Source organism: Marmota monax, unplaced genomic scaffold, assembly GCF_021218885.2.
Source record: "Marmota monax isolate L192 unplaced genomic scaffold, Marmota_monax_Labrador192_F-V1.1 WCK01_AAM20220418_F8-fsc00008, whole genome shotgun sequence".
Lineage (NCBI taxonomy): Eukaryota > Metazoa > Chordata > Mammalia > Rodentia > Sciuridae > Marmota > Marmota monax.
The window spans coordinates 13,721,364-13,748,246 of record NW_026694432.1 but is presented as its reverse complement, the minus strand read 5'-3'; the positions used below and the strand labels follow the sequence as shown (position 1 = coordinate 13,748,246).

General features: G+C 32.8%; 1 protein-coding gene across 8 annotated transcripts in view; it reads left to right on the top strand.

Annotated features, from left to right (window-relative positions):
* The window catches only part of Zmym4 (zinc finger MYM-type containing 4), a 145,833-nt gene that overhangs the window by 81,126 nt on the left and 37,824 nt on the right, over positions 1–26,883 (top strand). For 4 of the 8 annotated variants that reach the window (XM_046468908.2, XM_058570904.1, XM_058570905.1 and 1 more), the window contains 9 exons: positions 5,851–6,375; positions 8,032–8,093; positions 8,431–8,601; positions 13,020–13,082; positions 15,920–16,004; positions 16,244–16,499; positions 22,159–22,333; positions 22,439–22,651; positions 26,482–26,632. In XM_046468908.2, coding sequence (XP_046324864.2) covers positions 5,862–6,375; positions 8,032–8,093; positions 8,431–8,601; positions 13,020–13,082; positions 15,920–16,004; positions 16,244–16,499; positions 22,159–22,333; positions 22,439–22,651; positions 26,482–26,632 — 1,690 coding nt within the window. In that variant the 5' untranslated portion in view covers positions 5,851–5,861. Of the gene's footprint in view, positions 1–2,985; positions 3,014–5,850; positions 6,376–8,031; positions 8,094–8,430; positions 8,602–13,019; positions 13,083–15,919; positions 16,005–16,243; positions 16,500–22,158; positions 22,334–22,438; positions 22,652–26,481; positions 26,633–26,883 lie in introns of those variants that run through there. The other 4 variants (XM_058570906.1, XM_046468903.2, XM_058570907.1 and 1 more) reach the window with 4 other exon arrangements.

The following is a 26,883-nucleotide window of genomic DNA, read 5'->3' as shown; positions in this document are numbered from 1 at the left end:
TAAGTAGCAATAAAAATCAAATTATCTCAGATATTTCTGTGTCAAAATGCTGATTTAAACTTTTACTTAGAACTTACTGATTACTTCATTTTTATGTTTATTGTTTGTTTTTGCATTCCTAGTAGTTGTAGGGATCCTCATTTCCACCATTCTTTGTTTCTTTATATAGCAGAGAAAAGTAGCAACCCCAGACATTTTCTTAAACATTTTTTTTTAGTTGTAAATGGACATGATATCTTTGTTGTATTTATTTTTTTATGTGGTGCTGAGAATCGAACCATGTGAGGCAAGCGCTCAACCACTGAACTACAACCCCAGCTTGCAGCCTCAGAAAATTGATGGAGAAGCATGGTTTCTGAAGTTGGAATTGTAATTGATGTTACTTTGTGATAATTACACTTCAAACAAAACAGGAGGAATTAAGTGCTTTATAAATGAAATGTAATTGGTAATTGGATCCCTTTGTTGGTAGTATCTTACAATGAAGTGATTTTTAGATATAGTATAGAAATGTTAGTAAACCATTAATGCAAGGATTAAGCATAAGAACAAGGAGTAATAAAAATTACCTTTTTTTGGCATCATGAAATTTGCTTATTAGCAAACAAATATCCTACTTAAGTTGGTTAAAATAACGTTACAAATTTTCCCCAAGATTTACCAATAAACCTATATTTTACCCATTTTACTGATCATCAACTTTATTTATTGCCCGAAGACTCTTCTCCTGAATACATTAATTATTCCTTGTTTAGTGAATCATTCCCAAGATGTTAAAATTACAAAGATGTAATTTTTCTTCATTTAAATTTTTTCTCACAAAAGAAAACAAAAAATATAAGTTAAAAAACCTATTTATTCCAGATTTTAGTTTAGTTTCAGCTTATTTTCTTTAATTCAGAGCAAAGTTTCTTTGAAGAGTCATCTGTACTTAATGTGTTGTCAAGTTATCTCCTCTCAGTCTTTCTGAAGATAATAATCTGCCCTCAGAGGCTTGTTCACTTATTTTCCCGCTGATACAGTTCTTGTTAAGATAAAAGTTCATTTAAACTTTGCAAATATTAGTAATATATTTTCAGTTTTCATTTTATTAGTCATGTTAGCATTTATTATAGCTAGTAATTCCCTTTTTTTCTTCCTACCTTCTGGCTAGTCTCTCCCATTCTTAAATCCCATCCCCTATTGGGGATTGAGCTCAGGGCTTGGTGCTTGCAGAGCAGACACTTTACCACTACATTTCCAACCCTGGCTGTTCTTTTGGTGTCTTTTTATGAACCTTTATTCCTATTAGATTTCTGAATGTTGAAATGTCTCATGACTCTTGGCTGTTTCCCATTTCTAGTAAGTAAACTAACTAGGTGATCTTATCTAGTCAGGTGAATTTTAAGTACTATCTCTACATTGCATTCCTAATTGTTTTTCCTCATTACTTGGCAGAAGTCTCATCTTTAACTACAGACTAATATATCCAAATGCTGTATTTCATTTTTTTTAATTATTTTTTTTTTGTCACCGGGGATTGAACTCAGGGGAGCTTTACCTCTCAATTTTATCCCCAGTCCCCACTTAAGTTTTAATTAAATTTAATTAAAAAGTTGGCCAGGCTGGCCTTCAATTTTCAGTCTTCCTGCCTCAGATTTCTGAGCTGCTAGAATTACAGACTTTCACTGTTCTCCAACGGCTTTCTTATATTTCCATTTGAAGATTTAATAAAGATATCAAAATGAACAGTCCTACAACCAAAGTATTCATGTTATTCTTTTTGATTTGATACTCTAGTGTTCCTGTTTGAAGAAATGGAACCTTGTTATGTTATCCTTGACTTCTTTTATTCCCAGCATCTTATACCAGGAAATGTATCTACCTTTAAAGTGTATCCAAACCTGAGATCTTTATGCCATTACCAACTTGGCCCTACTCACCAGTTTTTCCTTGGATTATTGCAATAGCTTCCTAACCAGTATTTCATCTTTCATTTTCCACTTCCTTATAATATTCAACACTCTTCTGGTATACAGAATCCATATGTAAAACACAAGATTCTTATAAAACATAAATAAAACATGTCTTCAGGAATTTTAAATGACTTCTCTTCTCATTTAAATACTTTGCAATTTTTCTGTTATCTACAAATTTCTCATAGGTCTCTTCTTTCTCTGTCCATTTTGAGCACTTTTGGTCATTCAATTCTAGTAAAATGTACTTGTTTTTCCAGAAATATGCCAAGCATCATATAGAGTATGAGAGAGGAAGAGATTCTACTTTCTCCTTTCTTCCCCCTTAAACCTTATGTGGGCTTTTTGGCTAGATCCAGGAACCAGATTAACATAAGACTGATTAACAACAACAAAAAAACAATAAAAAAACCAAGTTTTAATAATTTTACATGTACATGGGACTTTCACAAGAAACTTAAGTCCAAATGACCAACATAAGATGCTACTCTTTACACATAGAACAATAAATTTGTGTGTGGGGGTTGGGGGTGGGGAGGGGGAAGACAGAACAATGGATACCTGCTATGTGAACATGGTAGCTCATTGCATTATTAATATGCATTTCTTTTATTGACCCTTGGTATTTCCCTTCTTTGAAATGTTTGTTCAGATTCTTTGCTTTTATTTGTGTATTTGGTTACGTGTTTCTTTATTGGACTCTGAGTCTCTTCTTTTTCTCTTAGAGATTACCCTTTATGATATACTGCACTGAAATCTTTTTAGCCAGTTTATCCTTCTATCTTTTAAATTTGATTTTTTTCTTCTATAGGAATTTTTGTAGTCACATTTGATCTTTTATTTTTTTTCAATAAACTGGTATTTTAATTTCATTTTATCATTACAAAAACTTGCTCAGTTTTATGACTTAAAAATAATTCTTTCATGTTTTCTTTAAAAAAAAATTTTAACATCTAAACTAGGTACATATGGAAGTTATTTTGGTGTGAGTTAGGCATGTGTTTTTTTCCAGGTGACTATCTATTTCCTGATACCATATCCTGAATTTAAATGTAGAGGTAAGGAGAATTGCTTGCAGTATTGCTTTTTAGTATTGATATCTCATCTATAGTAGAACTTAAACTGCGGATCTTCTAAAATGCATTTCATTCATGAAATTGTTACAGAGCATATGCCATGTGGCCTGCTAGTAAGGATAAACCGTTGTAGAGAAAAGGCTTAACACTGACCTTTAGGTGCTTACAGTTTGGTAGATGTGTGTGTGTGTATGTGTGTGTGTGTCCACTCTGGTTATTTGTATTTTCTATCTAATCTTCTCTTATTATGAGAATTTTCAAATAAATGGAAAAATTAAAATAATAATATCTATAGTATTGTTTCTGCTGTTCTCTCCTGCCTTGCTTCTTCTATATGGGATACTGTGAGAAAGTAAGTTACAGTCATGATCATGACTCATCATGTAAGTTCTTTAGTACACATGTCCTTTTAAGATTTTAGCGTCTGTTTTACCATTTGTTCTCTGAATTTATTATTATTTTAGAAAGTAGAAAAGTGATTTTTTTTTGCCCATTATTTTCTCTTTAGCAATCATTCTTCTGATATATTAAACCAAAAATGCTTTTTTAATAGAATGCTTTTATCTCTCCTGATAGCATTATGAACTTGAAAGTTTTATTTACCTATTATCACACTGTTTTCAAGTTTTCCATTTTACTGTTTTTCTAGCTCTGAGGAACAGAAATCATTACCATCTTTTTATCCTTGGTACCTAGCACAGTGTTTACCGTAGATTATGTGCTGAATGAGTTAGTCAGTTCCTTAAGCCAGGGGAACTATTGAAGGATCTCAGGGGAGAGAATAATATGGAATGATTAATGTTTTAGATAATTCTGGTGTCTCTACGAGAGGATAACTTGAGGAAAACTTCTCATTTGAGTATATCCACACAACTGGGATCCTAATTAGAATAAGATATATTCCATGTTTGTACAAATATATCAAAGTAGATTTTACTGTCATGTAACTAAAAAGAACAAATAAAAAATAAAGAACAAATAAAAAAATAAATCAATCTATCATTTGGACTTTATTACAAATACCTAAAGTAAAAAGGGGAATATATTGAATCATCGAGTCCAAGGAATTGTTGAGGAATGGTCCTATCACCTGAAGTTGTATCTGGGTTTCAGGAACAGATAAAAACAGGGATGCCAATGTTGTAATATTTTCATTCTTCGTTTCACTGTTTTTATTAGTTCTAGTTTGCCTATTTGTGGACCAATTAAATGTGTTCTTGGCCCAGGGTTTGTAAGAATATAATTATTTCCTAAATGTTTATGTGGACTGAATTAGTGCACTGTCAAAGATACTGCAGTAGTACAGGAAGAAATTTGAAGTACTAGAACTAGGTGCTGAATGTCTGAGAGAGATTAACTAATAGAGTTGACAGAAGTTGCCAGGGGAGAGGGAGATTGGAACAATTCTTATATCTTGAACAGTTGCTGGTTTAGCAAAGTCATTAATCAAGTGAGGGAAATACAAGAAGTGTTAGCTTGGATTAGGTACATGATGAGTTTGAATTTACAGTTTTTAAGTTGGAATTCCTTAGGGACTTACATACAAAGGAGCTAATTGAATATAGATATCTAATTAGAAAGTCAGTAGCAAAAGGCTATGCAGGTGAATAAAATATTTTAATCTTAGTGTATGGAATAAGAAACTGGAATTCTGGAGAAAACCTAATATTGAAGACATGAACAGGAAAAGGAATATAAAACAAGTTAATAGGCCAGTTAGAAAGGTGAGAAGAAATTCATTGTCAAAGAAACCAAAGGAATTTTATTCAGTAGGGACATACCACTTAAGGTTTGAAAATAATCAGTTGGACTTGACTCTAATATTGTTAGTGAGAATAATTTCAGCGGAAAGTTGGGAGCTGATTATATCAAGCTCAAAGGACTGATGATTGGGAGGTGAAGTAGAAATGAACTAATGTAGACTTTTTTCTATAAATTCATGTAGGAAAGATAATTGAGGACAGTATAGGGTTGGGGGTCTTCTTTTTTTAAAAAAATTTTGGAATGGGAGAGATTTTAGCATATAGTTATAAAGAGTAAACTCTTTTTTTTACTCTTAGGATGGTTAAATTTTATTTTCATGTTTAAATATTTTCTTTTGTAAATATTAACTGTGTTAAGTCTGAATTAGTGTTAACACAGAGAAAATGGAAGGGCTGGGGACATAGCTCAGTTGGTAGAGTGCTTGCCTCACATGCACAAAGCCGTGAGTTCAATCCCCAGTACCCGCCCCCCCACACACACACACCAAAAAAAAAGAAAGAAAGTAAGTTGAACTCTTTGGACCAGAAATCTGGGTTCTATAATAGTGAGTATTCTGGGTAGCTGAATCCAGAATTGTAAAATTAAAGTTAGCACTTCATATTCCTTTTTCTGTTTCAGTCACTATGTCAGTAAGTCCTTTATTTATCACTAATTCTCACCATAAATTAATCTCCAAGGTGAGTATTATGCTGTTTTATCTATAGACTCTGAGTTAACTTTTTAGGATCACAGATTTTTTAGGATTATACTATGATTACAACCCAGATAAGTCTGATTCTGTAGTTGGTCCTCTTTTCTTTATGTCACGTGGTCTTCCTTTCTAACCAAAGTAGTTTTTCAAGTTTTGGTTCTCTATTTCTTTTAACTGTTGGATGAGGGTAATCATGTCCGTCACACCTATATCCAGTGTTAAATGAATACTATGGTTATATTATCTATTTTGTTTGAAAAGAAAAAAAAATATATATATATGTTTGGCTAAATACCAGACAGACCTTATAATTGTGGTCATTTTTAGCACTATCATTTGTCTAAACAGTATTTTACTTTTTAAGGTGGTGGTATCATGGATACAGAAATGTCTGAAGATATAGACCACAACTTAACTCCTACCCTTGACAGCATGTCTTATGGAATGCCGAATCAAACAGGATCTGAAAATTCATTGCTGGATGAAGATGATTATTTTTTGAACTCTGGGGATCTTGCAGGAATTCCAGTCGTTGGTAGTGACAATGAGGATGAACAGGATTTTAGTTCAAAGGACAATCTTGTTTCTTCAATCCATACTGATGATAGCTTGGAAGTAGAGAGAAGAGTCACACAGCATGAATCAGACAATGAAAATGAAATACAAATTCAGAATAAATTAAAAAAAGACTTTCCTAAACAGTTTGATCAGGTTTCTGTCTTTAAATCAATACGGAAAGATTTTAGTCTAGTAAGAGAAAACAGCAAAGAGACATTTTCTGGAAAGGAGAAAAATAGAGACCTAACTTATCATGAACGTGAAAAACGATTGGATAAACCCCATAAAGATTTGGATTCAAGGTTGAAAAGCAGTTTTTTTGATAAAGCAGGTAATAATTGTTGGAATAGCACCATGAACACAGTAACAAAGTATTGATAATAATATAGCTTTTATTACTTTCAATGTTAAGTAAATATGAACAGTTAAATTCATTGTAAGTTTGTCATTTTTCTTTTATCCTTGTTCTTTGCAGAGTGACTGAATTTATCCCAGTAACTTTTGGTAATGATATAAATGATTGAAAAATAGCTCTAAATCTCATTTCTCCTTCCCTTTGCTTGCAATATTTTGATGAGAAGACAAGATACTTGAATCACCTGTTCATTTTCTTTGATTGAGCATTGGAACCTGAAGTTGGATTTAACTTCTTTGTGCTGTAAGCACTCATTCAAACTGCTGTCCCACCAATTAGTATAGAAAGATTTAAAAAAAAAAAATCAATTTTATGTTGGAGAAGTTTCTCGAGGCTCCTTTTGAGTCTCTTTGCCCAGTGTAACAAATGTTAGCTCCAGTTCCATTCTTGAATATACTATATATTTTCTTCTATACCTTTCTTGCTGTTCCATTTGCCTGCATGTCATTTTCTGTCTTGTACATGTGCCCATAAAAGTATTTGAATGGTGCCTAACTTATAAACCTTTTCTACTCTATAGTTATTCCTAACTGCTCTATATCAAGAATGAATTGTTTTCTTACCTGTATTTTCACAGCATTTTGTTTCAGCCCCATTTATAGTACTTATCAAACAATATTATAGTTCTCTTTTTGTTGTTATTGTTGTTTTTGCTTTACCCACTAGTGTAAGAGTTTTTTGAGAGCTGCATTTTATTGTATTCATCTTTGTATTCTTGGAGCATGTGCAGTGAAAAATGTAATCCTTCCACAATGTTAAACTGACGCAAAGGAAAGCAAGTGCATTATGCCAATCATTATATTTCTGTTGACAATGCTAGTTAATATATAGTAGAAAGAACAAAGTTATATTGTTTATAAGGACAACTATTATGTACAAGGTTCTGTAAGGATATATGGTGTTACTGATTTATGTAATTCAGTATATAATTTCAGTATCCCTGTAGAGGATAATGAAAATTGTGGGAGTCCTTTTTCTGAAGGAACATAATGTCTAGGAGTAGTAGAAGGGAAAAAACATGAAATAGCTGACTAGTTGAATAGCATAAGATTTAATTTATAATTAAAGGCAATATTAGAAGAGTCTATCATAAGGCAATATAAGATTTGTTTCAAATAGCTGAAACACTCTGTTTTAAGGATTCTTAGGAGAGAGATAATTTTTAACTTAGTGAATAGGGAGTGTTTTATAGAGGAGAGGTGAATTTTGAACTAAGCATAATCTGGAAAATTATAAATATTAGGATAGACAGAGGAGACTTTGGAGTAGAATTAGCAGAAATGAGTTGTAGAACAAACACAAGTATTATTTTCAGAGCACAGTGAATAAAGTAGCCACTTTATGTTGCAGCAAGGAAAAGGTATGAAGTAATGCTAAAAGGTAGGTGAGGCTAGGTTGTAAATAATTTTGAGTGAAACTTCCTTTTGGGTGTTCTTTGGGGACCCAGTTCACTCTATTGAGCATATCTGTTAGAAAAGAGAGGCGATTATCAAATGATAGCTTTTGGGGTCATTTTTAATAAGATTTGTTATTCATATACATGTATTTGTTTGTTTGTTTTTCTTTCAATAGCTAATCAAGTTGAAGAAACATTACATACCCATTTACCACAAACCCCAGAAACAAACTTTAGGGTAAGTTTTCAGTGTGTATGTAGATTGCTGTTAACTGTGGCAAGTGTCAAACTTTTCTGTATGTCACTTTCTACTCTAACTATATGTGTCAGGTAGAACACTGATTTTTTTTTTTTATTTGCTTTATTATTTGGGTAAGGACATATTTGGAGACATTCTAAGAAGCCTCAGCTTTATATTTGATATTTAGACCTATAGCACATTTACTTTTAGGTATAGGGAGCCTGATGAATGTCCACAGTTCTTCATTTCCAATAAGCTTTTCTTTGGGTGTTAAACCTGAAGAGGAATAATTTTTAAATTTGAATATTTATTAATCCTTTATATTGTGTTTTAGGATTCCAGCTACCCATTTGCCAATAAAGAATCCATTGGTTCGGAACTGGGGAATTCCTTTGCATCAAATATTAGAATTAAAGAAGAACCTTTGGATGATGAGTATGACAAAGCAATGGCACCACAGCAGGGACTACTAGACAAAATTAAAGATGAACCTGAAAATGCTCAAGTAAACATTTCACCTTTTTGTTTTCCCCCCTTCTTTTTGTTCCACACATTGAATTATTCATTTGAGAGAGGAAGTGTTTAAGAAGTGAAGTTGTTTGTTGACAAGGTGAAAGGAGACTGTTAAAGGAGGTTGAGGTGATTCAAATTGTCTTGCAAGGCATTAACAAGAGTTAAATGAAAAATTTCCCAAGTAGTAATTAAGGCTTTTAATTATCTTTGTTTGTTAATACCACTGTGATTTTTGTAAAGCATTTCAGTGCAGGATTAGGGAAACAGTGAGTCTTTAAGGATTTGAGATTGATAGAGTAGATATTGATGAAGGCTTATGGTAGATTATGGGTTTGTGGTGTGATTGCATACAGAATAGTAATTCTTTGCAGTTACTGCTAATGAAGTACAGGTTAGATATGGATTTATTGTCTTTCAGGTTGGGGTTAATGAGCAGAGTATCTTTGGAAGGGTTAATTGAGCAAAGAACCAGTTTATTGGAGTAATGGGTAGAAAGTAAAGGAAGCTTTGGTGAATGATACATGTTTCCAAGTTTGAGATTTTGAGTACTGAGGGTAAGCATGGAGCTTTGCTATTTTAAGTTGCTGTGGAGGTAAAAGTCATAGGTGTCCTGTAACTGTGAAGTTCTGAAGTCAACTAAGATATCCAGTTCATGACTTTCAGCAGTTGGAATGGTAGAAGTAAGTTATATCAGATGCCATCATCATTTTTAAATATAGGAAGGGGTCTAAGGGATGAATATACAGTAGTAACAATTATTTGAAGGTGTCTATTTTGTACAGATGACATGAATTCAGAGGATAAGAAGTGAACATAGCATGACTTAGCTATTTTTCTGAAATTATATTTGATCTGGGGAAAGTTTTAGTTTTTATTTTTTGGTTCTGTGGATTGAACCCAGGGGCACCTAACCACTGAGTCACATCCCCAACCCATTTTTATTTTTTTGATACAAGGTCTCACTAAGTAGCTCAGAACCTTGCTAAGTGGTTTTGAACTTGGTGTCCTCCTGCCTAAGCTTCCTGAGTCGCTGGGATTACAGGCATGTGCCACCATGACTGGCATATCTTTTCCTATCTTTCTGTTTTATTAGAGGACTTAAGAATGTAGGACTTCTGTGGCAGATAATTTTTTTATTCAGGTCTCCTTGAGCAGAATTTCTCAAATCTCAGCACCATTGGCATTTTGGGCCAGATTCTCTATTAGTAGGGGCTGCCCTATGCATTGCAGAATGTTTACCAGCATCCTTGGCTTCTACTTCTCTCTATATTTGTAACAACTAGAAATGTCTCCAGATATTGCCAAATGTCCCCTGGGGAACAAAATCATGTTCTATTGAGAACCACTGTTCTAGAGTAAATCCATGGAAGAATAGGTGATTATGGAGGTAGGTGTTTTGTATTTGTCAGATTGATGCCCAATGAAGCCAGAATTTCATGGTGCCCAAGAGGAGGTATATATGCATTAGGGTAGTGACAATAAAGCTATAGGAGTTGGATTGATATGAGTGTGGTTCTAGAAGAAGACAGTAAAAAGAATATGAAATATTGAATAGAAAGTAGAGTGAACATGTTTGTAGATTTTTGGATTAGAGATAAATGTCCTGACACCCAGGGAAAGCTCATGTGATAGTATATGCCTCAGAAGATAACAACTATGGCTGTAGATCTCAACTATGGGTAGATCTCAAATCTTACATGCTCCACAGTGTGGACATGGGAAAGTCATAAGAATTCATAGTTTTGGCAGGACACCAAAGACATCTGTTTCTCTTGTACATGATCCAGTGACATTTCATTGGGACAAAAAACAGTTTTAGGAAAGACCAAATATAGTGGGGGTAGAGGGCATTCGTGGCTGGAGCATATAAATAGGATGGATGGATAGAAATGCCTGTTTTTTACACACTTACTCAAAATTATAAAATGTGCTATAAAATGTTGAACTCGAAGTTTTATCCTGATTATGGGGAAGAATTATCCCAAAGGCTCATCACATGGTTGGATTCTTAAGAATGAAGCAGTAATATGAGTAGGTCCGAGGCATAAGATCCAAAAGCATTCTTTACCCTGACCCCCGTAATAAAGCAGTCCCAGGATGTGAGTAGATAAAGGTAGGTTTTCCTTGAGCAGTCTTCTGTATTGTCAGCCACACTAATCCTGTTGAACCAGACCTCTGATAATTCTTTTGGAATCCCCCAGGGGACTCATGTTCTTTGCTCTTCCTTGTCTTTCCCTCTCCTTCTTCCTCTCTCTTCCCTTCCTGACCCCCTCCTTCTCCCTCTTCATTGTCCTGTTCTTTTAGGTATTTCTCCCCCATGACCCTTAGAAATCTATATTATTTGCTTTTCAGTACTGCATAATGCTTTATTAATCTTATTAATTTCCCATAGACTAAAAAAGGGAATTCCTATGTGTTATTTTCATAGTCTCAAAAATATTACTTTAACCTTCTTATAAATACTGATAGACTTTACAGTTGGTCAACCTTTACTTTTGACTATCATTTACTAATAACTTTTTTCATGATTTAATAAAATCATAATTTGAGCTCATGACACATTTTCAAAACTTCCCTTGGTTTTCTTTGTGCTTAATTTTGTAGTTTTTACTCTCAGTTCACTTCTTAATTCTCCTTTTGGTTTTAATTTCTTCACTTATATATAAATTGCAAAGTTACTGAAATGTGTGTATGTATGTTTAACTTCTACCCGTTTGCTCTTGGTTATTTCTTCAGTTATAAATTTCTGGGTTTGTTAGTCACTTCCTCCTGGTTCTGTTATTGGCATAACTTCATTTGATTTTCCAGTTTCATTTCTTCATTCTAATCCCATTTCATGTTACTATAGTATTTTCTATAGTTTTTTTTTAAATAAGTACAGATGCTTTTATATGTACTATGGTATTTCATCCACTCAACAACACTCTGGAAGATGGCCAGAGTAAAGGATATTTACCACTTTTGAATGGGGTAGTTCCATTTCTAGAGATTGTTATTTACTGAAGGTCTTATGTCCAGGAAAGAGCCAGAGTGGGGTCATAATCAAAGTCTTGTTTTTGATAGTTTACCAATCTTCCTGTAAGTAAAAGTTGCTTCATTTCTTAAAATGCCAAGAGAAGGTTTTAAAATAGAAATTTTAAGGAGGGCCAGAGACCTCACATTTTCTTATCCTTTTTTTCCATTGGTTCTGAAAACGAGACACCTATGTGAAAATCATGATTCTTTTCTTCTTTCTCATAAAAATAGATGGAGAGCTTTCTCCAACCCTCTTCCTTTCTTGGTATTAGGGATTTAACTCAGAGATGCTCATCACTGAGCTACAGCCACAGGTTTTTTTTTTTATTTTTAATTTTTTTCCATTTATTTTTATTTTTAATTTTAAGACACAGTCTCACTAAGTTGCAAGTTGCTAAGGCTTGGCGTCACATACTCAGAATCTTCCTGCCTCAGTCCCCTGAGCTGCTGTGAGTACAGGAATGTGCTATTTTGCCTGATTAGGGAGAACTAATCTATAATCTCTCATTGAAATAAATAAATTAAGATGGGAAAGCAAATTTAACTGATTTTCATGATAGTGATTCACATAGTCTTGGAACGTTTAATACAGTCATTCAGTCATTCAAATCTTAGGACTTTGTTTTAGCCTTAACAATTTAATTTGGCTGCGGAAACTGTGTTCTTCATGTCTAAAATACTGTCCTGGGATATTAATATGGATCTTTCTGTGGTAAACAAAGTAAGGGTATTGGTAAATGATTGTGGTCAGACACCTGTGTTTTTTTCCTTTAAAAGCTTTTGGGTCATCAATCAGTTCTCAAATACATTTAACAATTATTTTCTACTCACTCATTCATTTCTTAAAAGTACTCATTGTGGAGGAATACAGATAAACCAGATATTCTGCCTTGAAGATATGGTGTATTCAAATAGAGAACTTAACAAATATACTTATTTTACTATTAGTAATATAAATGGTATATTCAAACAGAGAACTTAACAAATATACTTATTTTACTATTAGTAATATAAGTATAAGTAAGATAGGCTAGTTGGTTGAAGAATGCATCAGAAGTTTGGAATTGCCATCACAGAGAGCTTGCTGGAGACCACTGATGTGAGCTAATGAGCACTGATTATTTTTGTAGTTTTCTGAGATTTTCCCACTGAAAATTTGTTTTAACATGCTATGTAATATAGGAATGTCAGGATGTCAGTATATGAAAAAATTTAATATATACATTTCATCAGCAGCATAAGTAAAGAGTATTTGTTATAGTCACTTTCTTAGATGCCAAAAGACATCTCATGTAATTCATTATACATTTCTTATAATAGATACTCTGTTAAAAGACTACAGCTTATTGATGTCAACAGTATTATTTAACTCTTACTGGATTTTTGGCCCAGTAGATGTTAAGGAAATTAGAAGAAAAAGTAATGGAAAAAAGGAGATTAAATGATCATCATTTGCTGGTAAGGATCTTTGTTAGAGAATTAATAGAACTTTTGAAAGTTTAGTGGAGTACCTAGTTGAATTATAGTTATATAAAAGTTAGTAATATTTCTATATATCACTTTTCCAAAGTTAGATGATACAACAAGAAAGATAGGTATTCCCAGCAGCATCTAATATGTACTTATGTCATATGAAAGACAACTTGAATGGAGACACCACTTTTTAAAGAAATGTAAGAGATATTATGTTAGTTATTCTTAAGATGCGTGTTTGATGTAATTCTGAGGGAAATGTAAATGGTTAGGCCCCAGGTTTTGAAGAATAATAGTTGTGCATATATAAACATGTTGCATATATGTTCTATCTTTTTACCTTTTTAAAATTATACTGGGGTGGGGTTTAAACCCAGGTCCTCATGCATGCTATGCATGCACTCTACCACTGAGCTATGTACTTACGTATTCTAAAAAATAGTTGGGGAGGTTGAGAGTGGCAAAATCATGTTAAATGGTTTATCCTACAATTTTGTTTGATTAGAATAGTATGGTATAAGATTAGTTAGGCTGATAATGATACAGCATAGATAGTCCCGAGGTAGACATTATTGTCATGAACTTAATATATTATTATTAATAGCAAGTGGGAAGGAATTCACTAGGTATTTAGGGAAAGAAACAAAGCTAGGGTTGGCAAATTATCAGTGTCTAGCCAAATCCAATCCACCTTGTTTGTGTGTGTTTTTTTTACCCTAACCCACTGCTTTTATAATAAAGTTTTATTGGAATGTCGCCACGGTCATTTTTTTCCATTTTATCTGTGGGTGTTTTTGCTGTACCAAGGCAGAGTTGAGTAGTTGTGACAGAGACCGTATGGCCTGCAAAGTCAAAAATATTTACTATCTGGCCCTTTGCAGATAAAGTTTGCTGACCCCTGGATTAAAGGACTGTATAATAAACAATGAAACCACTGTCTTATTATTTTATTATGGAAGTAAAACTTTGTAAGAGATAGAAGAAATCACAAAGGTAAAGATTGTTAGATTTTTGGCATAAAAATGGAAACCTCAAACATAAAATTTTAATTCAAAGTACATATTGAGGGAATATTGATAAGATGCTACAGAAGGTTAATTCTGTAAATTATAATGTACCTTGTAAATGAACACTAAAAATAATTGCAAATTGAAACAATGGGAAAATACTCTTTGAATTGGCTTTTTTAAAAATTAATAGCTGGAATAAATATAATTAAGATCAGCTTAGAGCTGGGCATGGTGGCGCATGTCTGTAATCCCAGTGACTCAGGAGGCTGAGACAGGAGAATCGCAAGTTCAAGACCAGCCTCAGTAACTCAGCGAGGCCCCAAGCAATTTGGTGAGACCCTGTCTCAAAAATAAAAAGGACTGGGGATGTAGCTCAGTGGTAAAGTATCCCTGGGTTCAATCACCAGTATCAAAAAAAAAAAGAATAGTTTTGTTGGGGAAACAATCTGTCACTGAGTATCAAAAGCCTTTATTATGTACCTTTTTATCTAGTAATTCCATTTTTAGAATCAAGTTACGGGTATTCACAAAAGATACTAATCATTGAATTATTGATTGTATTAAATGTGTGGAAACATTCATTAAATGAACCAACATTGGGTTATATAATCTCAGTACCATGCAGGGCCATATTGGAGCCTGAGGCAAAAGGAAAAAAGTTGATGTCTTTATTTAAAAATTTGCTATTTTGTTCATCAAAGATTTTTGCATAAATTTTGGTTTTTCAAAATACTACATTAAAATACTATCTAAATTGCTGAACATTTTGGTGCCTTTAATTTTGTGCCTGAGGCATGTGTACCCACTGTACTTGTGTCATGTCCCTGTGTAATCTTATGTCTGTTAAGTAGTATGTTTTGATATTTCTCAAACTTTAATAACGTACTGACACCCTCCTTACCACACACACACACACACACACACACACAGGGAGTATGTCTGAGATACCCCAGAATTCCAATAATAAGGGATCTTTGCAGTAATTTGAACTTCAATGTGATAAACAATATCTTAAAAGTTCAGTCTGACACTTAATGGTATCATGATGCAACAATATAATTATAAAAGCAAACAACAGTACTCAGTTGTATTAGACTTCATTTAAGTGATGGTTATTCATGACTTAAAATGTTGATATGCATATAAAAATCATTTAAATAACAATTTAAAAAATGTTACTTTAGAATTCTCAGACTGCCTTAACCACAGGGTTTCTTGGACTTCAGTCTTGGAAACATTGGTATTTAACCATTAGGAGTCATTTGGAGTATTGTGCAATAATATGTAAAAATTCAAATAATTGAAATTCATGTGAATAAATTATCAGTTTTTAAGAATAGTTTATTTAGAATAATCACAACTGTGTAAAGAAAGAAAACCTTTGAATAGTGGAGGGGAAAAGACTGGAAAGAAATATACCGAAAGAACAACAGTGGGTTCTTTTGGGGTGATAGAAATATGATTAGATTTTTTTCTTATTTCTACTTTTCTAAATTTTCTATAGAGAATGTGTATTACTTTTATAATAAACTATAACTTAAAATACTGTAATACTAAACAGTTTCAAAATTAATTTATAAATATCTAGTACCACGGGCTCATTAGGTAGCTAACTTTCATTTTTCCCGTTTATTCTCCCAGTATATACAAAGCCTTATTAGTTTGCTTACTGTTTTGTATTTTATTATTTCTTATTAATGTTAATATAAATGTTTTCCACTGATATAGCAACATTAAAATGTCTTGAATGTCTGGATTTCTTTAGGCATTTATTGTTTTCTCAATGTTTATTTATTTTTTTCCTTTTTAAAGGAGTATAGTCATGGCCAACAGCAAAAAACTCAAGAGGGGGAACTGAAAATTAGTGCTGTGTTTTCAGTCAGTGGCAGTCCTCTTGGTAAGAAACAAAACTGAATAAATGAATTATATTTATTCTGACCAACATGAATGAGAGGAAGTTTCTACTTGTATTATTAATAAGACAGTTCTCTCTGCTCATTTAGAATGCCTTTAAATTATTTCTTGTATCATTATTGTTGGGTTTTAAGACTTATTCTAGAAAAGTAAGAAAGAATGGATACTTGAAATGCTTGGTAAAAAGTAAAGCATTTTTTTTCTTTCAATTTTTTTCTGAAGCTCCACAGTTGACTACTGGCTTTCAGCCTTCACTGGCATCATCTGGCATGAATAAAATGCTTCCTTCAGTTCCAGCCACAGCTGTTCGAGTTTCCTGTTCTGGTTGTAAAAAAATCCTCCAGAAAGGGCAAACTGCTTATCAGAGGAAAGGATCTACTCAGCTTTTCTGCTCCACACTGTGCCTCACTGGATACACAGTTCCACCTGCACGCCTACCGCCTCCTCTCACCAAGAAAACTTGTTCAAGTTGCTCAAAGTATAGCAGAATTCTAAATTATCTTCTTTCTTGTCTTTTAGCATACTTTGGTCTTAGCCTGTATGTTATGTTTAATTTTCAATGTTTCTGTGTTTTATTAGAAGTACCACACATTTTAGTGCCAACATGTTGCTGCTATAAGTCTTTCTGGGTGCTAGGTGCTCAGCTTTCTTTTAGCTTTAAATAATGTGACTTTTATGTTTTAAGAAATCAGCCTTTCATACTTGTCAGCTGAGATACTTTATATAACAAAAAATATGCATTTAAGAGTATTGTTGTACCACAACATTTTATCTTGTAGCTGTAGATAATAGTACAAAAATATTAAAAGTTATATTTCATATTCTATTATATAATTGGAATTTATTTACTGTTTTTTTTTTTTTTCTTAACTTTAAATGGCTTCCAGTGTATATATTTTTATCTTCTTAGTACCTCTGAACTATCCCAGAAAGTCCATTGCAGTGTTTAAAAACAAAAAAGAAATATGACCCCATGACCTTAGCAAGGTCAAATTGGTATATTTGAGAAATACTAAGGCCACCCTAATATAGTTTGTGAGGTGATTGTTAGAAACATTTTTAATGATTATGTTACAAAAAGAGGAGTAATACTTTTTTTTTGTCTTGAAACATTGGCTTCTGTTTAAACCATAATTTATTAATACTTTATTAGTGTTTATAGATACATGATGGCATCTGTTCTGCGTCTAGAAAGGGGAAAAGATAGACCTTTTGTGCTTTAGTTAGATAAGAGACTTAAATTTTAATATGGTTATTAGATTTTTGCCAGAATCTAGTTATATGTACATCCTTTTATGCTTCATTTCTTTTAAACAACCTGAAACAATTTTGTTTATATTTGGGCAGTAAAATAGCTGTTTAAATATATACTATAATTCAGATATCCAGGTATAGATTAACAACAAAAACAAATTCTGCAACTTTTTGTTCTGGAATTATCTCTTTTAAGGTAATACAGGTCGAGCATCCCTAATCCAGAAATCTGAGTCTGATATGATCCAAAAATCCAAAACTTTTTGACCACTGACATGGTACTGAAAAAGTTTTGGATTTTGGAATAGTTCAGATTTTTGGATTAGAGATGCTTGACCAGTAAATTCTATGCAAATATTTCAAAATCTGAAAAGTCTTGAAATCTGAAATATTTTTGGTCTCAGCATTTCAGACATTAAAGGACATTAAAACATGAAACACGGGGCTGGGGCTGTAGCTTAGTGGTAGAGCACTTGCCTAGCATGCATGAGGCACTGGGTTCAATCCTTAGCACCACATAAACATAAACAAATACAATAAAGGTATTCTTTCCGTCTATAACTACAAAAAAAGAAAAAGAAAAACCTGAAATGCATTCTTTTTCATGTTTCAGTTGCATCAAATTTTTATTTCCTGGGAGTATATCAATTTTTATTTAAAAATGAAATTTGATTAAATAATAAGATTGGTGTTTTTGTGTGTTCCTTTGTATTGGTGTTCTAATATAAAGGAAAAACACATGAGCCCCAAAGATAGGAACTTGCCTGTTGTGTCCACTGCTAGATAGCCAGCATATTAGATGCTTAATAAATATTTATTGAATAATTTAATGATCCTAACTTTTGGAAGGGAAAAGCTATTCTTATAGCTATAGCTTATGTGACATAACTATTAAATGATTTCTATATAATAACTTTGGCAAGTTTAACAAGAACAGACCTCTTTATACTTTCGTTTGTGATATAAGAGATGATTTTAAAAATGAGTATTTAAGTGTATGTCTGTAATTTCTGTATTCCACTGTAGTATCAGATCCTAAGATTCAGTCAAATTGAAAATTGTAATTTTTATAGATTTTTTTCCCTGTTTCCTATTTTGCCATGTAATAATTTGATGTGATAACTTCCTGTTCGACATCTTTTTCTTATAGCGGTCAGGAGTTTAAAATTTCAGTGATAGTTGCCCTTTTATAATAGATACCTCTTTTAAAGACATCAGTTATTTTCTTTTTCTTTTTTTTTTTTTTTTAATTTTTTTTTTAGTTGTTGATGGGCCTTTATTTTATTTATTTATATGTGGTGCTGAGAATCGAACCTAGTACCTCACACTTGCCAAGCAAGCACTCTTCCACTGAGCTATAATCCCAGCCCCGACATCAGTTATTTTCAAAGTGACCATAGAAAACTCAATATTTAAAAATGTGTGCCCATTTTCTTATATATTTATATTTTATTTATACAATATATGTAATAGTCTTGCTTCTATCTATGTTATATTCATGTAAATTCATCATGTCACTTTGGCCTCTGTTGTTTTTCATAGCTTTGTTTGGAGATGGTTAATTTTTACCTACTTAGTCATCTTGTTTATATCTTAACATTGATCTTAACAGATTCAGTTTCTCTTTGAGATTGTGTTTCACCTGTCATGTTTGGTTTTATTCATATGCAGAGATTCTCCATTTTTTAAGCCTGTTATTACTGACTCTTAACTCTTCTACTTCCTCATTCATTTATTCTTTTAGCCTTTTTTTTTTATCCCTTACTCTTTATCTCTGCCCCACTTTCTGTTCTTTCGTGTACTGCTTACCTGCGTATCTCCTTGGCTATTTTTTTTTTTTTTAATTTTCTGTATTAACTCACTTTTCCCCTTTCTTCTACCTTTTTCTCTTATTATGACCTCAACCACTGATCAATCTTATTTTTCCTTGCACTCCATTTTACTTTTTGACTACTCTTTCATATCTATTCACCACTTTTCCTTTCTTTCTCTCCCCCCCTTATTACACATTCATTACTACAGTTTGATATAGTGTGGTTTATGTGATTATATAATTGCCCAATTGGTTGTACCTTAAATATGAGGAAATTTAAATTCAAAGAAGCTAAAAGATTCATGTAGTGTCATGGAGCTTTAGTTTTGGCATATGCATTTTTTCCCATATTGTCAAACAGGTTTAATTTGTAAAGTAATTACAGTAGGAAGAATTTCACTTTTTTTTTCAATATTTATTTTTTAGTTGTAGTTGGACACACATAGTACCTTTATTTTACTTATTTATCTTTATGTGGTGCTGAGGATCGAGCCCAGGATCTGGCACGTGCGAGGCGAGCGCTGTACTGCCGAGCCACAACCCCAGCCTAGAATTTCACTTTTAAGTATTAAGAAATAGAAAAGATTTTTTTCCTCCTAAAAGCTACTGCTATTTTTTTAGATCAGCAGCACTTAGGTTAAAAGAAACTCATGGGGCTGGTGTTGACTCAGGGGTAGAGTGCTTGCCTCGCATGTATGAGGCGCTGGGTTTGATCCTCAGCACCACATACAAACAAAATACGTATATATTTAAAAATACAACTAAAAATATGTATATATTTTAAAAAACTTATTAGCTGTTCATCACAGTAGTAGTTTTGTTTGTTTGGGGGGACTAGGGATTGAATTTTTGCAGGGGCACTCACCCGCTGAGCCACATCCCCAGCCATATTTTATATTTTATTTAGAAACAGGGTCTCACTGAGTTGCTTAGCACCTTGCCATTGCTGAGGTTGGCTTTGAATTCGAGATCATCCTGTCTGAGCCACCTGAGCTACTGGGATTACAGGCATGCAACACAGCACTCTACTTGTTTGTTGCTTGCTTCTTATTTTTTTGTTAAGTATCTCTCTTAGCCTCTTGAATTTACCTAAATTCTCAATATATTTTGGTCAATCATCATATGATTTTTAGGTTTCTTTTAGTAAGAAGAAATAAACTATTTATTTTAAAATGCTATTTAAATCCTATATTAAAAAAGTAATTTAGAGGATAATTCTGTTAGATCAGATTCTTGATATAATGATATTCAAAGAAGTTACCATTTTTGGGTTGTCTGTACCGTTTCTGAATTTTCACGAACTAGAATGAGATTGCTGCTTCTCATTCTGGTGTGTGATATCATCTACTACATAAAACATAGTTAAATTATGTTCTAAGTCTATTGAACCAGGGAGACATCTATTTTTAGGTACTTCCATATACTTGATGCATGTTGCACTTAACCTTCATCTCTTTAACCTTCTAGAAAAAGTTTCTGTTTAAGAGCTAAGTTTCTCAGCTAATATGTCACCTTCTTTTGGGAGGCCTTTAATATCAAGTTTGGTCCAATCTAAAATAATTATTTCTTCATTTATATTTCTGTTGTACATTATACCTATTTCAAAATTAATCATAATATTACAAATTTTAAGACTGCATCAGTAACAGTCTTTTATAAATTTGATGTCTTTGCTGGGCTCAGTAGTGCATGTCTGTAATCCCAGCAGTCTGAGAGACTGTGGCAGGAGGATTGCAAGTTCAAAGCCAGCCTCAGCAATTTAGCCAGGCTCTAGGCAATCTAGTGAGATCTTGTCTCAAAATAAAAAGGGGTGGGTACGTGGCTCTGTTGTTAAACATCCCTTGGTTCAGTCCCTGGTAGCTAAATAAATGAATAATTAAATAAATGAGTAAATAAATAAATAGATAGTTTGTCACAATAACTGTGAGCTAGCACATGTATGGACCATGTCTTCACTCTGGGCTTAGCTAATTTCTGGCTCAATATATCAGTTCAGTAAAATACTCCTCTGTGAAACACACTAAAATATAATTAAAGGCAAAAAAAAAAAAGAAACGAAAACTCTACTATAAGTATGGAAGAAAGACACAAAATATGGAGTTATGTAGAATAGTACAGGGTTAACTATTTCTTATGGTAATTTTCCTTTATGTTTACTGTGCTCTTTCATTAAAACAGAAATAATAATTATTTTCCTAAAAAAGTGTCCTGCTAGTGTAGTCTGCTAAAGATGCAGAACTGGGTATAATAGTTTATTTTTTCGGTGTATGCTCATGAGAGAGAGTGTTTACAAAATTTCACCAACTTGAGTAAGAATTATTAAATGTTTTACAGTTAAACTGGTAAATTATTGTAGGAAGACTTTGGTGGTAGAATTAGGGTTGGAGTGATAGGGAGCCTTCCTTATTCATTAGGGTTTATAGTCTATTGCTTTTTGCTATTGATGCTTACGAATCAGATTGTTGTTGAGGAAATACTAGATTTTTTAAATCCATGTTGGAATACATATTGTGTAATTTAAAATGTTTATTTGCTTTTTTGTAAATTTATTTTTTCAGTCGTAGGTAGACATAATACCTTTATTTTATTTTTATGTGGTGCTGAGGATCGCACCCACGGTGCCTCATGTGTGCCAGGCGAGCACTCTACCACTGAGCCATAGCTTCAGCCCTTTTATTTGCTTAAAAAAAAAAAAAATTGTTTTGAAGAATTTCAAATGCAATATTATTTTTAAAGAATATTTTGAAAATACAGATGATTCTGAAGAAGAAAATGAAAATCTATAATCCTACTTCTAGAAATAGTGAATGCTAATCATTCAGTGTATTTCTTTTTAATCTTTGAAACATTATACTAATACTCAACAACAATTCTGTGAAGCACATGGTTATTCTGTTTTATTGAAAAGAATGTAAGGATCAGAACAATTTATAAGTTTATTCAAAATATAAATTCCAGTGCCTTTTCCCTTCACTATAATTGCCTCTGTTTTATTTGTTTACTTTAATTCACAAAAAGAAAAAAGTAAGAATTATATTGTGGCTTATTTTGTCTTTGTTATCATTTCTAGAGATATTTTAAATCCAAAGGATGTGATCAGTGCACAGTTTGAAAATACCACCACCAGTAAAGATTTTTGCAGTCAGTCATGTTTGTCAACATATGAACTGAAAAAAAAACCTATTGTTACCATTAATACAAATAGCATTTCAACTAAATGCAGCATGTGTCAAAAGAATGCAGTTGTAAGTTACCTTTTAAATTTATTGGGGGAATGAGTTTAATGCTTGCTTAAAGAACAACTTTTGATGGTCTCTACTTGTTTTGTTTGTATGTTTTTCAATTCCTAGATTCGACATGAAGTGAATTATCAGAATGTGGTACACAAACTTTGCAGTGATGCGTGTTTCTCTAAGTTTAGATCTGCTAACAACCTCACTATGAACTGTTGTGAGAACTGTGGGGGTTACTGTTACAGTGGCTCTGGACAGTGCCACATGCTTCAGATAGAAGGACAGTCTAAGAAGTTTTGTAGTTCAGCATGTATCACAGCATACAAACAGGTACTTTTCCATATTTAATCCTGATGTCTTTGTTCATTTCAAGGGAATACAAATTTTTGGTAGAAATTATTTATGAAATACTGAAAATATTAAAAGTTTTTTAAAAATTTTATGGTTTTGTTGAATGAATGTGTGTTAAAAATCCTGTAATAAGAATTTTTGTTCATGCATTTAGTGTAGGTGTTTTTAGAGTATGGGTTTTTATTTCAGATGTTATTCATATTTTTGAACAATATTGTTTAAATGCAGAAAAGCATGAAGAAGAAATACAGTTTATCTTCCAGAGCTATTCAGTCCTGTCCTTTTGGTGTGTAGGATCATAATCTTTGAAATACATTTTGATTTGCATGTATACTTTTTAATTTGACAAGAAAGGGTCAAGTTACATTTTTTGAAATTGGAGCCATATAATTAAAATTGCAACAGAAATTCAAAGTCTTAATTGCTAAAGGGATTTTTACTTCATGAAATAGGAAAGAATAAATGGATATATGTATTTTGTGAATTGATAAGGTTTGCAGATAAACTGCATAAACTCTACATGACAGATGTCTTTGATGCAGTTTTGTGTGTATTAGATTTACATTTTGTTAGTAATATTTTTTGATCAAATACTAATTTTAAAATTGGTAAACCTAAGCTGGGCCTGGGTGGCTCATGCTTGGAATCTCAATGGCTCAGTTGGGTGAGACAGGAGGATCTCAAGTTCAAAGCCAGCCTCAGTAACAGTGAGGCACTAAGGAACTCAAGTGAGACCCTGTCTCTAAAGAAAATACAAAATATGCTGGGGATGTGGCTCAGTGGTTGAGTGCCCCTGAGTTCAATCCCCAGTACTCAAAAAAAAGAAAAATAAAAAAAAATTGGTAAACCTAGCTGAGTACAGTGGCTTACGCTTGTAATATCAGCAGCCTTGGAGGCTGAGGCAGGAGGATTGCAAGTTCAAAGCCTCATCAATTTAGTGAGGCCCTAAGCAATTTAGCAAGACCCTGTGTCAGATAAAACATAAAAAGTGCTAGGGATGCCTCTGGGTTTAATACCTGGTACTTCAGCTTTAAAAAAATAAACAAACAAAAAGTAAACTAAAAGAATAGTTAATTGCTTTTTATTTTTAATTAAATATTCAGTTAATCTTTATTTTTGTGGTACTGGGTATTGAACAGAGGGCCTCAAGCATAACAGATAAATACTTTACCACTGTGCTACATCAACAGGTCATTTACTAATTTTTTTTTAAGATAATGATTTTTTTTTTTGTTGTTACACAACCCACAAAAATTGGTGAATTTAATAGTGTCTGGGAATTTCCTATAAAAACTACTGTGATTTTGCAATTTTACTTGTAAAAGACAATTTTCAGTTTATTTCTTGTTAATGTACAGCACATTGAAAGGGCTTAGCTTCATTACTACTTTCTCTTTTCCTTATTAAAAAGGCTTTTTGTTTTCTTGATATTGTATCAGATACTATTATTGGGCTCAGTTCCCTGAAAGATGGTTCATATTCCACAAGAGAAGGAAAAAATAGGATGAAATACCTTAACTTTTCATTTATTCATGACTTAAAAAATAAAAAGATGTTTATTTTATATTTTTGTAGTGCTGGGGATTGAACCTACGGCCTCACATATAGCTAGGAAAGTGTTCTACCACTAATCTACATCCAGGCCTTACTAATTAATTTTAATTCAGTCAATACCTATTCAGCTTCTCACATATTTTAGTGTATATACTGTGGTAGGGAAAAATTAGAATTTAGTATTAAAGCAGATCTAGATTTTATTCCCATGCCTTGTGTTCATATACAATTTTACTTTGTGGAAAACAGTTAAACTACCTGAATCCCACTTTTACTGTGTTTTAATGGCTGTGGTATGTACCATATGGCTATGATACCACCTGTGTCACAGAGATGTCGTTGGGATTATATAAAGAAAGAATAATGAGAACCTAGTATAGAGCCTGTCACATTGTTGATGGCTATTTTTGTTACTTTCTTTCTTAACTGAAATTCTTGAGTACATTATTGAAAATGCAATTCTTATTTTGAGGGACAGCATGTCTCCTGACATGTACATGAGTAAATACATATGGGATATGTGGATATGTTATGGGGTAGGGTGGGTTATAAAGAAAACATAGTCATCGATATTCAGTAGGACAAGATGTGTCGACAAAAGCTTCACAGAAAATAACTCTTGACATAAGCCTTATTTAAGTTTGTAGTCATAAATGGGGAAAGGAAGGTTTTAAGATTTAGAAGACATTGCAGAATTCAGGCATACCTTTCTTTTCATGTTTCTATTTTAATATCAATGCTCAAAAATGCATTCCTCCTTTTTTTTTTTTTTTTTTTTTTGATACCAGGGATTAAATCCAGGGGTGCTTAACCACAGAGCCACATCCCCAGCTTTTATTTAGAGACATGGTCTCACTGAGTTGCTTAGGGTCTTGCTAAATTGCTGAGACTGGCTTTGAAATCCTTCTCCCTCAGCCTCCTGAGCTTCTGGGATTACAGACATTCGTTTTGTCACTGCACCCAGAAATGTATTCTTATTTAATTTTTAGTTCTATATAGATACATACACTTATCCATCTATCCATCTATTTATTTATTTATTTATTTATTTATTTGCTTGCTTACTTTTTGTTGTGCTGAGGATCGAACCCAGTGCCCCACATGTGCCAGGCAAACTTTACTACTGAGCTACAACCCAGCCCCAGGATACGTTTTTTTTTTTTTTTTTTTTTTAATTAGTTACACATGACAGTACAATGATCTTGACATATCATACATTTGAATCAGATGGGGTATAATTTCTCATTTTTCTGAGTGTACAGGTTGCAGAATCACATTGGTCATGCAGTCACGTATATACACACAGCAATAATAATGTCTGTTTTATTCTGCTGTCCTTCCTTTCCCCCCAGGAAATGTATTCTTTAAGAGGGAAGAGAGGTCTTAAAATCTCCTGCTTGGGCTGGGGATGTGGCTCAAGCAGTAGCGCGCTCGCCTGGCATGCGTGCGGCCTGGGTTCGATCCTCAGCACCACATACAAACAAAGATGTTGTGTCCGCCGAAAACTGAAAAATAAATATTAAAAATTAAAAAATAAATAAATAAAATAAATAAATAAATAAATAAAATCTCCTGCTTGGTCCTGCTTATGTTGTTTGGAGAGTGTGACATGTTAATAGCATTTAACATTATTTGCTGTTGAATTCCTAATTGAGATCATAAGATGACAGACTGTTCGTTGTTTATATTTGGACACTTGTGATGTGCAAAATCTCCCGTTTTACTGCTTATGATGTACATTGTTATTTTGGTGGTAGAATATTCGAACTTTTAATAAGTTCATTAGTTTTCTTAAATTTACACTTTTTTGCTACGTATGACACCTTTGGGGGAAAGTTCTTCAAATTTTTAGGATAGTGTAGCATAGGAGCATGAGCTCATTGGTATGTGATTATTTATTGTTTTTAAAAACAGCCGATTAATAGATATGGAAATTAATTGTTAGGATATAACTAGTATTGTTTTCCAGTGAAATAGAATAGAATGGAAAATATCAGAGTACATCATATATTTTGATATATATTGCTCTATGAAACTTTAGTTTTATGTACATACATAGATACATAATACACAAATGCAAAATCTCAGAAGTATGCGTGACTTGTTTTGTAAAACTTCTTACTGAGGATTGTAATAGTGGAAGCTTAAAAACCACTGACTTAAAGTATTTCAACAGTATTAAGTATAAACAGTTCAAAGAATTGTGCTTTTACTAGGAATTTGGTAAAAAGAATGTTGTTTTATTCTCTTAATAGAAATCAGCCAAAATTACACCATGTGCGCTTTGCAAATCATTGAGATCCTCAGCAGAAATGATTGAAAATACCAATAGCTTGGGGAAGACAGAGCTTTTCTGTTCTGTTAATTGCTTATCTGCTTACAGAGTTAAAATGGTTACTTCTGCAGGTAATACTGCTTTCATAAACTATAGAATGTAATAGTTGAAAATTATACTTACTTTGCTTTTAGTACAGTGTTTTGTTGATTTTTTTAAGGCAAATTTAAGATATTTCAGGTTTGTCCACACCTTATTTATTCTAGCATTCATTTATATTGTAGTTTCAGTGTAGACTGTGATATAAAAAGATTTTACTGTTAGACATTAGTTTCTGTCTTGATGTGACATGAGTTTAGTCAGTTCCTGTAACTTAACCTGG